The 16,146-nt window shown below is 46.1% G+C and overlaps 1 protein-coding gene across 6 annotated transcripts in view; it reads left to right on the plus strand.

The window, feature by feature from the left end:
• ITPR2 (inositol 1,4,5-trisphosphate receptor type 2) overlaps positions 1 to 16,146 on the plus strand; it is a 317,011-nt gene that overhangs the window by 243,719 nt on the left and 57,146 nt on the right. For all 6 annotated transcript variants that reach the window (XM_075602849.1, XM_075602844.1, XM_075602845.1 and 3 more), the window contains one exon: positions 417 to 536. In XM_075602849.1, the coding sequence (XP_075458964.1) occupies positions 417 to 536 (120 nt within the window). The remainder of the gene's footprint in view (positions 1 to 416; positions 537 to 16,146) is intronic.

Consider the following 16,146-nt stretch of genomic DNA (forward strand, 5'->3'; position numbering starts at 1 on the left):
ATCAGTGGCTCAGTCTTTGACTGAGCCACTGATTGAGCCACCTGTGCTGAACAGGGATCTCACTAACACCTGGCCTGTTGGTGGCCCTTGAGGACAGGAGTTGCCCACCTCTACTTTAACTGATAAGATGCTGGCATCGGGTCAACAATCCCGTTTGTGCTCTTCAGAGATATTGCAATGCCACTCCTTTTATTACAAAAACCTACTTGTAAAAGTACATGGTGTGCCACAACATGAGTTGTGTGTGTTCATTCATATTGTGTGTGTTTGATTAGTGCTTCATTCAGTATTGTCTGTTAGCAAACAGATACTTTGCACCGCTTTCTTTAAATAAAAAAAAATCTAAAAAGTGACACTATTTAATTAAAAGTTGTCACCACTGAACAATGACTCTAATTGTACGTCTCCACGTGCAGGTAGATGTAATAAAAAATGCCTTTAACCAAGTTTTGGAAGGAGACAATGACGAGCACGGGTCCGATGACCAGGTGTCACCGAAGGCAGTGGGCCATAACATTTACATATTGGCACACCAGGTATGTCTGACACTTACATGTCGTGTTCCTTACACCTGTGATTGCTCTCATTATGAGGAGGCCTTTTCTCATTCATTGCACGGGCTTTTAAAGGAGGAGAACAAAGTATTGCGTTCATTTCAGCTCCCGGGACCCCTTGTTCCAGAGATACCTACCTCCATAGCTGGTGCTGGTAGCAGCTCCGGAGGTGTAAAGGCCTTGGTTCCGCAGACCAATAGGAGCTTACACCATGGATTCCTACTGGCCCGCATGGCATAGGACATTTAAGCTGCTTTTATGTTCCCCAGACATATTATTTATTATAATGTTTATTTTATTTGATGTATTGTGTTATGCTTTTCAGTGGGCACAAGTCCCATTTGCCACATTTGGCTAATAAAACTATTGTCCATTACTTGGGGGGTACTCTTGTTGGGGGTAGGGAAACGGGTGAAGGGGGGTAGTTTCCCAGGGGTGGGTGGTCAATGCTTTACTAGCCAGTAAGGTAATGAGGAGGGGTAAATAAAGCATTTTAATGTGCATTTATATATTTTTTGGTAGAGCTTACCATTGGTTGCCAATGTTGCTATCTCGGCCCCCACTGAGAGGGCCTGTGTAGCCACTGGAACAATCAATAGTTTATGGTTTAAATGTATTTTTAATGTATTGTTGTATTTTGTAATATTGGTTTTTTTTTTTGGTTAATGCCCATAACCGCTATTAGCCACATTTGACTAATAGTGCTGATTTAGATTTTATAGATTTAATTAATTCGACAATACGTACCATGCATTTTCAAAATATGCACATAAAACATAGTAGTATGACTATGCTGATGTCAGCATTAAGCTCACTCGTGCCCCCCCTCTTTCTCCCTCCCCCTTTTTCTCTCACTTCCCTGCATTTTCTCTATTTCTCTCCCCACCTCCCATACTCATTCTCCTTCACGCACTTAATAGTCCCACCCCTCACACTTAATATCACCCACTCACACACACTTTTAATACCCCCCTCCCCCCCCCCCCCCACACACACACAATACCACCCCACACACATAATATCCCCCCATGGTCACTTTTTCCGGGTGAGGAAAAATCGGGAGAGAGTTAGTGAGGGGGAGGGGCCTGTGCTATTACGGGGGAGGGGCCAGTGCTAGTGTGGGGGAGGGGCCACTGCTAGTGTGGGGGAGGAGCCTGTGCTGCCTCTTCCATGCTGCTCCCACTGACTGCATGAGGGGAGGGGGGCAGGGGGTGGGACTTGTGTAAGGAGAAGTGGGGTTAGTTGCCCCAGGGAGGGTTGCTAGGCCTACCAGGGGGTGGCGGGAGGGGCAGTGCCGGATTCCCTACTAAGAACACTAGGAGCCCCCAAGGTTAGGGGGCCCCCGTAGGTTCCTGTGGGCTGGTGCTGCAGCTCCCCATGCACTGCGGGCACTATTGTGTGTGTAAGAGAGAGAGAAGTGTCTCTTACATTCTCCACAGCGGCCCTCCCCCTGCAGCGTCGTGTTGTCATGGCGACGTGACGCCACATGGCGACGCTGCAGGAGGAGGGCCACCAAGGAAAGGCCCACAAAGTCTTGGTGCCCAGGGGCCCCAGAGGGTCTTAATCTGCCATGGGGGGTGGTTAGGGGGTTAACCCCTTGGTTACCTTAGCGGTTAGTAAAGCATTGCATGGCACTAGCCACTAAGCTAGCCGGGGTAAGGTAATGTATTTAAAAATATATATTAACCCCTTAGGTGCCTGCGGCATTCTGTACCTTTGTAACCAAACGCCCATGATAACGCCCATATTTAAAAAAAAAAAAATCCTCGTACGCGATATTAGTTCCAATTTAACGGCGTTTAATGCATCCGGGCCTCCGGTAAACAGCCCCAGTATTATTTCATTTTAATAACAAAAAAATTGTGAAACACAGCAGTTGAAGGCATATTAATAATGAATCCCTCAGAGACGGACACTGTGTCTTCCAGGTGTTTTATTTTTTTTTTAGTTCATGCTAAATCCATATCTTCTTTTTCATTGGGTTTCTGCTTTAAGGGGATTATTCAGCGATAAACACAGACTTTTTAAATACTATAATCTCTCTTATTTGTTTCTAATTTGTTTTGTCTTTGTAAATCAGATTATTTTTTTTAACCCTCTGTCAATTTGGTGCTTTATCGCAGGGATGCGCAAAGTGGGGGGAGCAAGATTTTTCTGGGGGGGTGGGGGCGCGGCAGATGCCGGGGGTTCGCGTGAGGCCTCTGCAGTGTCTCCTATCTTGTCTTCGGCAACGCAGCGTCAATTGATGACGCGGGGTCATGTGACGTGATGCATCGCCATGGCAACGCGAGTCAAATGATGCCGCGGGTCACGTGATGTCACTTCACCACGCGCGTCATTTGACACCCGATTTTCAAAAGGGGGGGGAGGGCGCGAGCACAGGGACTGGCAGACAGGGGGGGGTGCAGCGCACAAAGTTTGCACACCCCTGTTTAGCAGAAAAAAGGGGAATTATTTCCAAATGTGACATATTAGCTGGCAGTTAAGACAGACAAGCACAGGACATCTGCAAATTGGAGCAGAAATCCCTTTCTCGAATGTCATGAAGGATAATGGGTTTCCAGTCCCCGTGCTGGGAGGTCGCGCAATGCTTTAGTGTGTCGCAGGTCCCAACCCCAGTGTTGAATTTAAAATGTCTAAGGCCGAGCGTATAGGGGAGGAGTTGGTGTGCGCACGCATCAAGCGCACTTCAGTAATTGGCTATAGCAGGTAGCCAAGTGCCCGCGCGCCTGCCGGCGAAGAGGAGCGTTGACGCGGCAGCGTTTTGAGGAGACAATAAATGTTGTCTTCTCAGGGGGCTGCCGCTTGACGTCAGCGTCACGTGAGCTGGTTCAGCCAATGAGGGCGACCCAGCTTGGTGACGCCCCCGCATCACCGGCAGCACTTTGTGCAGGGATCGCTTCTGCTACGACTGCGCGCCACGGTACGAGCTCGCACTCTCGCAAGCATCGGCGTGTATGAGCTTAACGTATGTCTTGATTGTGCAGCGTGTCGATATCATGACCTTTAAACTTGGTTGCGGTCTCTTAAAGAGGCAGACCGCGCGGGACTTCCATATTTTATATATATATATGCAGCCTTTGTTTAGCTTTATTGAAATCAAATTACCCATGCTGCCGATTGATTAGTTCTCTCCCGTGATCGATCAGCAATGATCCTGCTTCCCAGGGTTCATTAAATGGCTGCCTTTGAGTTTCAATCATTCTTTCAGGCAGTGAAACTCAGGAGGTACAATGTATTTTTATATTACTCAGGTAACATTATCTATTGTTACAGTTTGCAGCTCAAACTGCTGGGAATATTGGCAGCAAATTATCACAAACAGAAAAGTGTTACAAAGCTCTTGCACTGCAGGGGAAGATTGCCAAAACCTGTCTCAGAAATCAAAGGATGCTCAATGTATTTAAACTAATTACAAATGGGATTAAGAGTTGAATTTATTTTTTTTAGTAAGTATTATCTAATTATACAGAACTGATTTATTAAAAAAAACAAAAAAAACACACATATTGGATATTGTTTAGATTGCTCCTTCAAGCATTCACTACACACCCGCTGTAATTACTGTGACCTTGCGTTACACTTTGGTTCTCTTTCCTCCACAAAAGGAAAGTGCCTCTGAAAATATCATTTCAACTGCTGTGCATAGTACAAAATGCATCCCAGAAATATATCTCCTATACATAGGGAGACCTACGCACCCGCCGCCATACTCCTCCGCCATCCTCCTCTCTGCAGCCGCGGCCATACTCCTCCGCCGTCCTCCTCTCTGCACCCGCAGCCATACTCCTCCGCCATCCTCCTCTCTGCAGCCGCGGCCATACTCCTCCGCCGTCCTCCTCTCTGCACCCACAGCCATACTCCTCCGCCGTCCTCCTCTCTGCACCCGCAGCCATACTCCTCCGCCGTCCTCCTCTCTGCACCCGCAGCCATACTCCTCCGCTATCCTCCTCTCTGCACCCGCAGCCATACTCCTCCGCCGTCCTCCTCTCTGCACCCGCAGCCATACTCCTCCGCCGTCCTCCTCTCTGCACCCGCAGCCATACTCCTCCGCCGTCCTCCTCTCTGCAGCCGCGGCCATACTCCTCCGCCGTCCTCCTCTCTGCACCCGCAGCCATACTCCTCCGCCGTCCTCCTCTCTGCACCCGCAGCCATACTCCTCCACTGTCCTCCTCTCTGCAGCCGCGGACATACTCCTCCGCCATCCTCCTCTCTGCAGCCGCGGCCATACTCCTCCGCCGTCCTCCTCTCTGCAGCCGCGGCCATACTCCTCCACTGTCCTCCTCTCTGCACCCGCAACCATACTCCTCCGCCGTCCTCTCTGCACCCGCAGCCATACTCCTCCGCCGTCCTCCTCTCTGCAGCCGCGGCCATACTCCTCCGCCGTCCTCTTCTCTGCAGCCGCGGCCATACTCCTCCGCCGTCCTCCTCTCTGCACCCGCAGCCATACTCCTCCACCGTCCTCCTCTCTGCACCCGCAGCCATACTCCTCCGCTGTCCTCCTCTCTGCAGCCGCGGCCATACTCCTCCGCCGTCCTCCTCTCTGCAGCCGCGGCCATACTCCTCCGCCGTCCTCCTCTCTGCAGCCGCGGCCATACTCCTCCGCCGTCCTCCTCTCTGCACCCGCAGCCATACTCCTCCGCCGTCCTCCTCTCTGCACCCGCAGCCATACTCCTCCGCCGTCCTCCTCTCTGCACCCGCAGCCATACTCCTCCGCTATCCTCCTCTCTGCACCCGCAGCCATACTCCTCCGCCGTCCTCCTCTCTGCACCCGCAGCCATACTCCTCCGCCGTCCTCCTCTCTGCACCCGCAGCCATACTCCTCCGCTATCCTCCTCTCTGCAGCCGCAGCCATACTCCTCCGCCGTCCTCTCTGCACCCGCAGCCATACTCCTCCGCCGTCCTCCTCTCTGCACCCGCAGCCATACTCCTCCGCCGTCCTCCTCTCTGCACCCGCAGCCATACTCCTCCGCCGTCCTCCTCTCTGCACCCGCAGCCATACTCTTCCGTCGTCCTCCTCTCTGCACCCGCAGCCATACTCCTCCGCCGTCCTCCTCTCTGCACCCGCAGCCATACTCCTCCGCCGTCCTCCTCTCTGCAGCCGCGGCCATACTCCTCCGCTGTCCTCCTCTCTGCAGCCGCGGACATACTCCTCCGCCGTCCTCCTCTCTGCAGCCGCGGACATACTCCTCCGCCGTCCTCCTCTCTGCACCCGCAGCCATACTCCTCCGCCGTCCTCCTCTCTGCACCCGCAACCATACTCCTCCGCCGTCCTCTCTGCACCCGCAGCCATACTCCTCCGCCGTCCTCCTCTCTGCAGCCGCGGCCATACTCCTCCGCCGTCCTCCTCTCTGCACCCGCAGCCATACTCCTCCGCTATCCTCCTCTCTGCAGCCGCAGCCATACTCCTCCGCCGTCCTCTCTGCACCCGCAGCCATACTCCTCCGCCGTCCTCCTCTCTGCACCCGCCGCCATACTCCTCCACCGTCCTCCTCTCTGCAGCCATACTCCTCCGCCGTCCTCCTCTCTGCAGCCATACTCCTCCGCCGTCCTCCTCTCTGCAGCCGCCATACTCCTCCGCCGTCCTCCTCTCTGCACCCGCAGACATACTCCTCCGCCGTCCTCCTCTCTGCACCCGCAGACATACTCCTCCGCCGTCCTCCTCTCTGCACCCGCAGACATACTCCTCCGCCGTCCTCCTCTCTGCAGCCACGGCCATACTCCTCCGCCGTCCTCCTCTCTGCAGCCGCGGCCATACTCCTCCGCCGTCCTCCTCTCTGCAGCCGCGGCCATACTCCTCCGCTGTCCTCCTCTCTGCAGCCGCGGCCATACTCCTCCGCTGTCCTCCTCTCTGCAGCCGCGGCCATACTCCTCCGCCGTCCTCCTCTCTGCAGCCGCGGCCATACTCCTCCGCCGTACTCCTCTCTGCAGCCGCGGCCATACTCCTCCGCCGTCCTCCTCTCTGCAGCCGCGGCCATACTCCTCCGCTGTCCTCCTCTCTGCAGCCACAAAACCGGGACATGTTAACAATGTCAGTGACCTTGTCGGGGCACAGGAACACTTGGCAATAATCCGGAACTGTCTCGGCTAAATGGGGACGTATGGTAACCCTACGTGTATATATGTAAACAGGAGGGACATATTGCCCTCCCCCCTCCGATCTCCCCCCCGACCGCCAGATACTTTAACATGCCCAGGAATGCCTCATTCTTGCTTATTGTTAATGCATTTGTAAAAGAAAAGAAAAATGCAAGACTAAATAACACCATTTTTTTTTAGCTCCCAACTATTATATTACTATGAGGGTGTATCAGAGATGCCCACCTCCAAGGACCAAAATCTGGGACAATTAGGTTTTCTAGACCAAAATTGAGTTTTAATGGAAAAGTACAGACTCCGTCGAAGAGACTTCTGATGTTCAAAGTCTGTGAGACTTGCTGAAAATCAGAGAAAGTTGACATGTATGGGCAGAGAATGTTGACATGTATGGGCAGAGAAAGTTGACATGTATGGGCAGAGAAAGTTGACATGTATGGGCAGAGAAAGTTGACATGTATGGGCAGAGAATGTTGACATGTATGGGCAGAGAAAGTTGACATGTATGGGCAGAGAAAGTTGACATGTATGGGCAGAGAAAGTTGACATGTATGGGCAGAGAAAGTTGACATGTATGGGCAGAGAAAGTTGACATGTATGGGCAGAGAAAGTTGACATGTATGGGCAGAGAAAGTTGACATGTATGGGCAGAGAAAGTTGACATGTATGGGCAGAGAAAGTTGACATGTATGGGCAGAGAAAGTTGACATGTATGGGCAGAGAAAGTTGACATGTATGGGCAGAGAAAGTTGACATGTATGGGCAGAGAAAGTTGACATGTATGGGCAGAGAAAGTTGACATGTATGGGCAGAGAATGTTGACATGTATGGGCAGAGAAAGTTGACATGTATGGGCAGAGAAAGTTGACATGTATGGGCAGAGAAAGTTGACATGTATGGGCAGAGAAAGTTGACATGTATGGGCAGAGAAAGTTGACATGTATGGGTGAATACAGTATCTCCTGATCTGGCAGGTGTTGGGAAATCCCGCACTAAGAGACCCTCCTTCCCCCTCCAACATTCAAACAACGTGGAAAAAGATTGATCAAAGAGTACCGATTGCTACATTAAAAAGGAGAAAGCTCCCAACAGCAATTTGTAACAAGGACACTCGCCCACCCCAAGAAACTGCGCAGAAGTATTTTTAAACACACTAGCAGCCAAGTCTTGCGTGCCCAGCTCCGTGTCTGTGAGGCTGGAACGGCTTCTTCTGGTACTGATGGACTCTTGCTTCAGATCTCTGCTGCCAAGAATCAAGTTTCAAGTTCCTTTTTTTTTTTTCTATTTTGAGTCTTCACGCAGACAGTATATTTTGGTGCACTCAGACTTTCAATTTTCATCTTGGTTCCCTCCGGGGTAGCAGGGGGATTCTGCATTTTACCACCTCTGCATCCTTCCGTGCCCCACCTGCAGTAAATTTTATAAGAAGTAAAAAGAAATTCTTGTAAATGCTTAACCTGCTGAGCGTAGAAATACATAAATCTGTCACAGAGGTCATGGTGAGAGCGCTTAATCTTAAAATCTCGCCGTAACCTGCTGCAGTACACTTAGCATGCTGTTCAAATTTCACAGAATACTCAACACCACTATAGGGTGGTGTGAAACATCTCATGATAGTTGAAGCAGAGATTAAACATTATTAAAGCAGAAGTCCAAGCTGCGTTTCCCCTCCCCCTTTAATATGTGCATCAATACAATCCACACAATAAGTAATTGGCTAATTTGCCGATCGGCGAAGATTCGGCTCGGGGGTTCACTAAATGGCTGTTAGTGCAGCAGAAAAAGACCAAAGATGTAAAGTTCTGTGGGGAAAATCATGTGACCAGGCAGTCACTAGATACAATTGGTGCGCTGCTAGAGAGGGCAGGGCTCAAAAAGTGGTGTGCCAGAGCCTGTTTCAGAAGAGGAAAGGGATGTGACTTTGTAAATGGTTGCTATAGAAACAAAAATGCTTGTCCTTAAATTTGTCAATTTATTACGAGTGTCAAAATGTACAGTAGGTTATAAGCAGTAGTTAGTCTAATGCATGGGAAAATATGTATTTTTCCTTATTGTATTAGTTACAGAAGCAATCCCATGTATGTGGGTTTTTGTCGGGGGCGAGTTCAATAATGCAATGGAAGAAAATACTCGGCGCCTGCGGCAGCCTCCGTAATGAAAACTGGCCTGAGGCTAAGGACCCGCTGCGGCCAGCGGCGCAGGCCATTTCATGCATGGCTCTCCCTCCCCCCTCCCCCGCTCCCAGATGTCTCTGTTTGCCGGGAGCTGCAGAGACCGGGTGGGGGGCGGGGAGCTGCAGAGACCGGGTGGGGGGCGGGGAGCTGCAGGGACATTGCCGCCCCCCCCGACCTGTTTGGCCACGCCCCAACATGCCCCCCCCCCCCCTGCTCGCAAAAATGCTCCCTATGGACCGCAAATAGCCTCAAGTGCCTCTCCACACGCCGCCTGTCTGCAGTGCGGGCGCGTGGTCTGAGGCAGTGGGGCCTAAGTCTTGGATTGACTTGTAGAGTTAGCATTTACAGCAACAGCTTCTGGGAACGGGAGTGCATAAGCTATTCTCAACAGCCCGTATGCATTCAAACAGGGCAGTATCTAGAAGTAATCTGAATCTAGAAGTAATGTGGGCGTTACATTATTTATGTTTGTTAAAGAATCACTTGTCAGCCTTTATTCCACGGCGAGGTCAGTGGGACTGCATTTTAAGGCAATGTCCACGGATATTTGAGTTTCAGTGCAAAATCTTTTGGATCTTATCCACCAATACATAAGATTAGAAGATCTTTTTGGCTAGCACTGTATAGGATGAAGTAAATGTTTTTATACCAGGAGATATTTGTACTATGGGGGTTATGTATAAAAAGTCTTCCAGCCTCAAAACCGGGGTCAAAAGTGGAGCGAAAAATAGCACCAAAGTTATCAAAGAATACGGTGCTATATGATAAAGGGCTATATTTACTAAGTGAAGCTATTCCTTAAGACATCTTCTGGAACCTGAGGGTGTTTTATGGCAGGGGTGCGCAAACGTTTTGTCCTGTACCCCCCTGCCTGCTCTTCACCACTGCTCGCGCCGACTCCCTCCTACCTTGTATCAAGCGTCAAATGATGCTGCGGGGTCACGTGACGTCACGTGACCCCGCGGCGTAATTTGATGCTGCGTTGCCATGGCGACGCGTTGCCCGAATAGCGCCACTACGTAAACATGGGCTACAATTGTGTTTTTTTGCTTTGATAAATATGGGGCAGATATTTTGTTTCATTTTGCAGCTGGGGACGCTGTGAAACTCGGCGCCTGTTACGTGTGGTTCATATTGTGGAGCTGCAGGATAACACAGACAAATCTCTTAAATTGTTGTTATTAGTTTTACCTGGAGATTCTCAAAACTTCCTCTGCCACAGTCTCCCACACTGCAGGTTTTTAAAGGAAAAAAAAAACAAAAAACCAAGTCTAGCACACGGTGAGTCACGGTCTGGAATCAGAATGACAGCGACTAATTAAATTGCTGCAGAATCAGGAGGTGTCGGGCAGCATTTATACTCAGACTGCAAGGGCTGAAACAGAAACCATCTCCCTTGCAACTCATCATTATACCATAATTGTTGTTCCAGACAGTTAAAGAGTTTGTTCCCGGGCTGGGATTTGATGGATAGGCACCTGAGCATTGTCTGCTTGATGTTCCACGATAATGAGACCCTCCAACAGATCAAACACTCGCCTGTAGTAACTGCTCTAGTTTGCCAGTATTAACATCTTTACTTTTAGAAAGAATCATTTGACCCTTTTTCTCCAAGCCCCGGTAATTTGTCCATTTTGTATTGTTTTACTGATGTCCAAAATTCAACTGCGGTTACAAAACAAGCACATCACATCCCGACTCTTTTTTTGCAGTTCAGTATTACCGATTGGCAATACGGCACGGTGATTGTAATGTTTGGGGGCAAAAGAAAACCTCATTATCTCAGGAGAAAGTTGCTTTCACAGTGTTGCAGCACCCTGTGTTATATTGCTTTTCTGCTCAATGTTGCTTGTTGAATGTTTACAACAGATAGAATCAGACAATTAAGATATCAGATCGTCCCACACAGAAGTCTAGCCAGCAAATATTCAGACACCCCCTCCCCCACGTGTTCTTGCCTGCGGATCCCATCTGCGTTCTCGGGGAAACACTTGTTCATCTTATTTACCTTGGCGCTTTTTTTTACAGCGTTCTGTATAACATCATCTGGGATTCTTTTGTATTTGAGGACCAGATATTCTCATCTGGAAACCAGCTCAAGCAGCAAAACCAATTGAAAAGGATCCTGGATGAGTTCTGGTTCCCAGAGATTTTATCAGACGTTACCCATTGATTTTTAGGTTGTGTGATACTGTAACATGGGTTGCCAGAAATAAGTTTAAAAATCATATATCTGGAAAGGTAAAGCCAGTTTTTAAAATCTCTATCTCTGCTTGAATATTAAAGCAGCAGTTCAAGCAATATCCTACATGTGTTACATTTAATAAATCAGTTCTGTACTATGAGAAAATACTTGTAGCATTTAAAAATAATAATAATAATAATAATGGTTTAAAGACATTTTTAATGTTTCTAATGTAGGAAGCATTTCCAAAGTGACACCCCCTTCCTCTTCTGATAGGGTGGGGCTCAAGAGCCAGAGCCTCTCTCTAGCAATGAACCAATTGTATCTAGTAACTGTCCAGTCTATCATAATCTAGGAACTACATTGCCCAAAATGCTGTGCAAGAACTGGATTAAATAACCCGGAGCAAGCGGTCGATTACAGTCGTTTACAGGAGAACAGATTGATCTGCAGCTTAGCTAATCACTTGTTAGTGTGCAGATTGTATTGATGCACATATTGAATGGGAAAAAAAATATTTATATATTTTTAAAACGGCAGCTTGAACTGCAGCTTTAAACATACTTGTTTTAGGACGTTATTCATTAAGACAGCAAAAGTGCCGATTGGGGTGTGGTAACACCCATAGGCCCACATTCACTAAGAGGTGTTAAGATATAGCACTCCTTAAATGCAATAGGAGTTCAATCTTAGCACTGCTTGGGGAATTTGGGACATGCAGCCCTAATCGATATACTCCGATAAAGCAACTTCAGCAAAATCATTTCGGACCTCGCCCCAATAATTATTATTTTTTACACTTTTTGCCTAATAAAATCGGAATATATTGACATTTCTGGGAGATGAGGTTGCTAAGAAATTTGCTGAACTGAAAACATTTATGATTTAAGTGCCCAAGGGCTTGCATTTTCTCAATTGTCCTCATTTATTTCTTAACTAACGAAGATACCAGGTGTATATTGATTTGTAATATACTGTATATGTTTAATTTGTAATCGCATTACCTCGCAGTAATAAAATAATTATTAAACCATTAGTAACAGTAGTGGTCATTTAGGCATGTATCATGCATTAGACAAAAGTAGGGGCGCTAATGTGATCCTGAATAGTGTGTATATGATTAGAAATAGCCCAGTAAGGCAAAACAGTTTATCTTGCAGCCAAGTGTTAGAAATGGGGTTCCCAGACCCCAAATAGCAATGTGGAGAAAGAAATAACTCGGGCCTCTGGCGCACAGATAACCTAAATTAATCTTCTAATGAGGTAGCTAATGCCAGATAGAAGCAACAAACAGGACAGCAAATGTATGTAAAAAATGTATTAAAAAACTCTACTGTATATCTTAATCAATGTAAGGATTTCATAAAACACAATATTGTATAAACACAGTACATCTATTAAAATTAAAGTCCCATGTGCTGGAATGGTGATGCATGTGGTAGTATGGATCACTGTGAGAGATAATGAGGTAAACGCCTTTAAATTTGAAAATGTCTTTCCAAAGTGGTGGAGTATTGGTGGATCCGTATATACTCCAAAGTGTGATTACTTCTTGGAATAATGTCCAACACGGTATATTGTTGAAATGCCTCCAAATTTGATACTTTAAAGGTGCACCTTTTAGATTAATTGTTGGAATCGTAAAATCTCTCACAAGAACTGATGCCTTCAATGAATAAGGACATCCATATGGGAACAGTTATAATTGTTCATACCTCTATGGGTATATTAACCCGCTGAGCGGTTAGAGAATTTGGGAGTTCCGGTGTGTCCTGGTGGATGGCTTCACGGTCCAGTGGCCTCCCCGGTCTCCGATGTTTAGGTGTCTGCTGTTTGCCGAGCGGCACCTACATCCATCTTGAACCATTCAAGTCCCTCGGCAACCCATCTTCAGCGTTGATTAAAGCCACTGGTCCTGCTTTAAGATACATTTTCAATGAATATTTCTTCAAAATCTTCATCTTTTGCTCTTTACCTTCTTTCTCCACAATGGATGCCCTTCCTCAAACGTCCTCTCTCCGCTGGCAAATGTACAAACGGGATCAAGAATGTGTTGTACATTATAAATCGGCTGCAATAAAAAATAAATAAATGCTTAATGTTTGCTAAGGCACCGCTTTCGCACAGAAAACAGATAATTTATTTGCATTGTAAAGAAAGCCACATGCTTTCTGCTATATTATTTCCAACTTCAGAAAGCTCTTCCTTTGTTTTTTTTACCACTTTCACCAATGACAAAAGTAAGTTCATTTGGATGCCCTCGTTTTCCACTTATGATTAAAAGGTAAACAGCCAATAATAGACTATTTATTAAGAGACGTTTTGTAACAATAAAGGGTGATGAAGCAGAAGTAAAGCCAAGAAAGGAAGAAAGGGGGTCCATCAACTGGGAAATGAATAAATGAAATTAACACACTACCGCTGTCCTGCCTCTGTAAGCGATTTGCTGATATGAACTTCTCCTAAATCAATTCAAGGACTCATTAATCTTGTGCTTGTGGTGGGAGACATGAGTTACCGGGTGCAGCACCCTTCACATTTCAATAAGATCTTTTAATCTATAAATACATGTTCTCTCCGAGAGCACAGCTAAAATGTTTTCTAATCTTTGTAAAATGACGAAATATAATGACAAAAAAAAAGATATTTTCACTTTCTTTAGTATATGGGATTTCTGATTCATGTTGTTCAACTTCCCACCATTCAAAAGAATTGGGCATTAGTACAAGGTACTTAAAAAAAATACCCTTAAAATATGTTGCAAATGAAAAATTGCGCTGGCCTTGGTGAACCCCAGATTTTGTTCAGTTTGTGATACTTTTTATTGTATCAACATGACAACTATTCATACATTATGACAGTGTTAAGTAGTCATAAAGAATCAACTTAATTCCCTTTATGAACAATTTTGTCATTATTATTTTTTTAATTAGAGATTCAGGAATATGCCTAAAATGTAAGGTGAACATTGTATAGCAAAATGTACTTACTTCCCGACTCTTGCGTTCTGCTCATGGATGTCTTCTGTCTACCCTTTATGTATCTAAAGCCCTCTCCCACCTAAACCCTTTCTCACTCACTGCCCTTCATACTGTCTCTGTACAGTCTTCCTACGCACCACTTAGATTGTAAGCTTTTCGGGACAGGGGCTCCTTTTTCTTAATGTTACTTTTAAGTCTCCAACGCTTGTTCCCATTATGTGTTATATTATTGTCCCGTGTATTACTGCTGTGACGCGCTATGTACATAAATGGCGATATATAAATAAAGATATAGATACATACTTATGGTTGAGAAGAAATAATTTATTAGCAGCTGATAGTGCAGTGTTTTTTAACCTTTTTTTTTGTTAAGGAACCTGTTGCAGTGTACATGCAACCACACACGCAGGTTCTTTGGATAAGGCTTATTTATTTGAGCCTTAAAACATACAGCACACCAAAAACAAATAGCTTCTCATCAGCAAACAAAAGAAAATAGCTTCTTCAGCAGACAAAACAAAATAGCTTCTTCAGCAGACAAAACAAAATAGCTTCTTTTTAGCAGACAGAACAAAATAGCTTCTCTTTAGCAGACAAAACAAAAATAAGGCAGCTTCTCTTTTGTATGCAGGAGACAGACAGTTCATCACACATGTACTTTGCAACACAGACCTTACAGCAGTAATTTCTTCAGCATTTTCAGTCCTGTCTCCTCACCAGCTCTCCTGCATGTGTGTACAGCCTGGGGTTTTAACACCTTGATTATGCAGCTGGGGACAGACTAATTAAGCAGCCCTTCTCAACTGAACCTCGTCACTGCTGCACTGCAAGCCTAAACATAGGTTTTCCAGGCATATGGCTGGTGACGTTCATTCACCCTGTCACAGAACCCTATAATTTTATTGTGAAATTCTAAGGAACCCCAACCCTCTCTAACAGCGCGCCTGAGATCAGATGCATTGTAAGGAACCCCAACCCTCTCTAACAGCACATCTGAGATCAGATGCATTGAAAATTCTTCAGTATTTAGTACAATTTTCAAATGACCTGAAAATTGCAGGGAACCCCTTTAGGGATGGTCACGGAATCCCTGTTGAAAGAACACTGGTTTAGTGCAATGCTTTTGTAATTAATCAAAGGATGTTTGACTGCCTTTAAGAGAAAACAATATGTTTTTTCAGGGCCCTTCACATGTTAGACTGAATTAGTTTTTCTCATAGCGCCATTAGAGAATAATGTATGATTATAATTTTCTGGATGATCTCATTAAACTTGTAGTTTTTGTGGCAGTGCAAATTAATATTGGCAAAGTTTCTGCTAACTCGTCATAAAAAGACGTGCAGAGTCTTCATGTGTACACCTGGAGTTTGGGAAATCTTTATACACACTTGTACATTCCTAAAGAACTCCCTTGTTAGCCAGCAATGAAACTACACCGTCCCAGATCAATACATCTCATTTTGCATGTCTTCACTTGGCATCACCTGTATTTTGGCTCACTTGTATGTATGTATGTCTTTATTTATATAGCGCCATTAGTGTACATAGTGCTTCACAGCAGTAATACACTTGCCAATCATATAAATAACAAATAACTACAAATAACACATCATGGGAATAGGTGCTTCAGACATAAAAAGTAACATTGTGGAAGAGGAGTCCCTGCTCCAAAGAGCTTACAATCTAATTGGTAGGGAGAACGTACAGAGACAGTAGGAGAGCATTCTGGTAAGTGAGCATGCCTTTCCCCATTATCTCTTAGCATACAGTGCTTCCACTGCATCTAGGGATTCTGGGGCATGACATGCAAACGAGAACACCGTGTCACCTTTTACTTCATATCCACTTTAACATGGAACCCTTAAAAACATATGCTGGCGGTAATACTCAGATTTTCAGCATAGCCAGTAACCTACTCACAGACACCTGTTTCCACCTCTGGGATCTTCGCAGTGTGAGGCCGGTTATACCGGCTTTGCACTATAAAGTTGGAATAAGTTTCAACCACACATTATATAAGTTATGGCGGGTAAAACATTTTTTTACTAAGCAGAGCTATTACATTAGAAAGCTTTTAAGGCCCATTCACTTCAATTAGCTGTAAGGTTTGTTTGGGTGCTGGAAAGTGTCTTATTAGTGAATATGGCCCTCAAGCT

This window comes from Ascaphus truei, chromosome 5, assembly GCF_040206685.1.
Source record: "Ascaphus truei isolate aAscTru1 chromosome 5, aAscTru1.hap1, whole genome shotgun sequence".
NCBI lineage: Eukaryota > Metazoa > Chordata > Amphibia > Anura > Ascaphidae > Ascaphus > Ascaphus truei.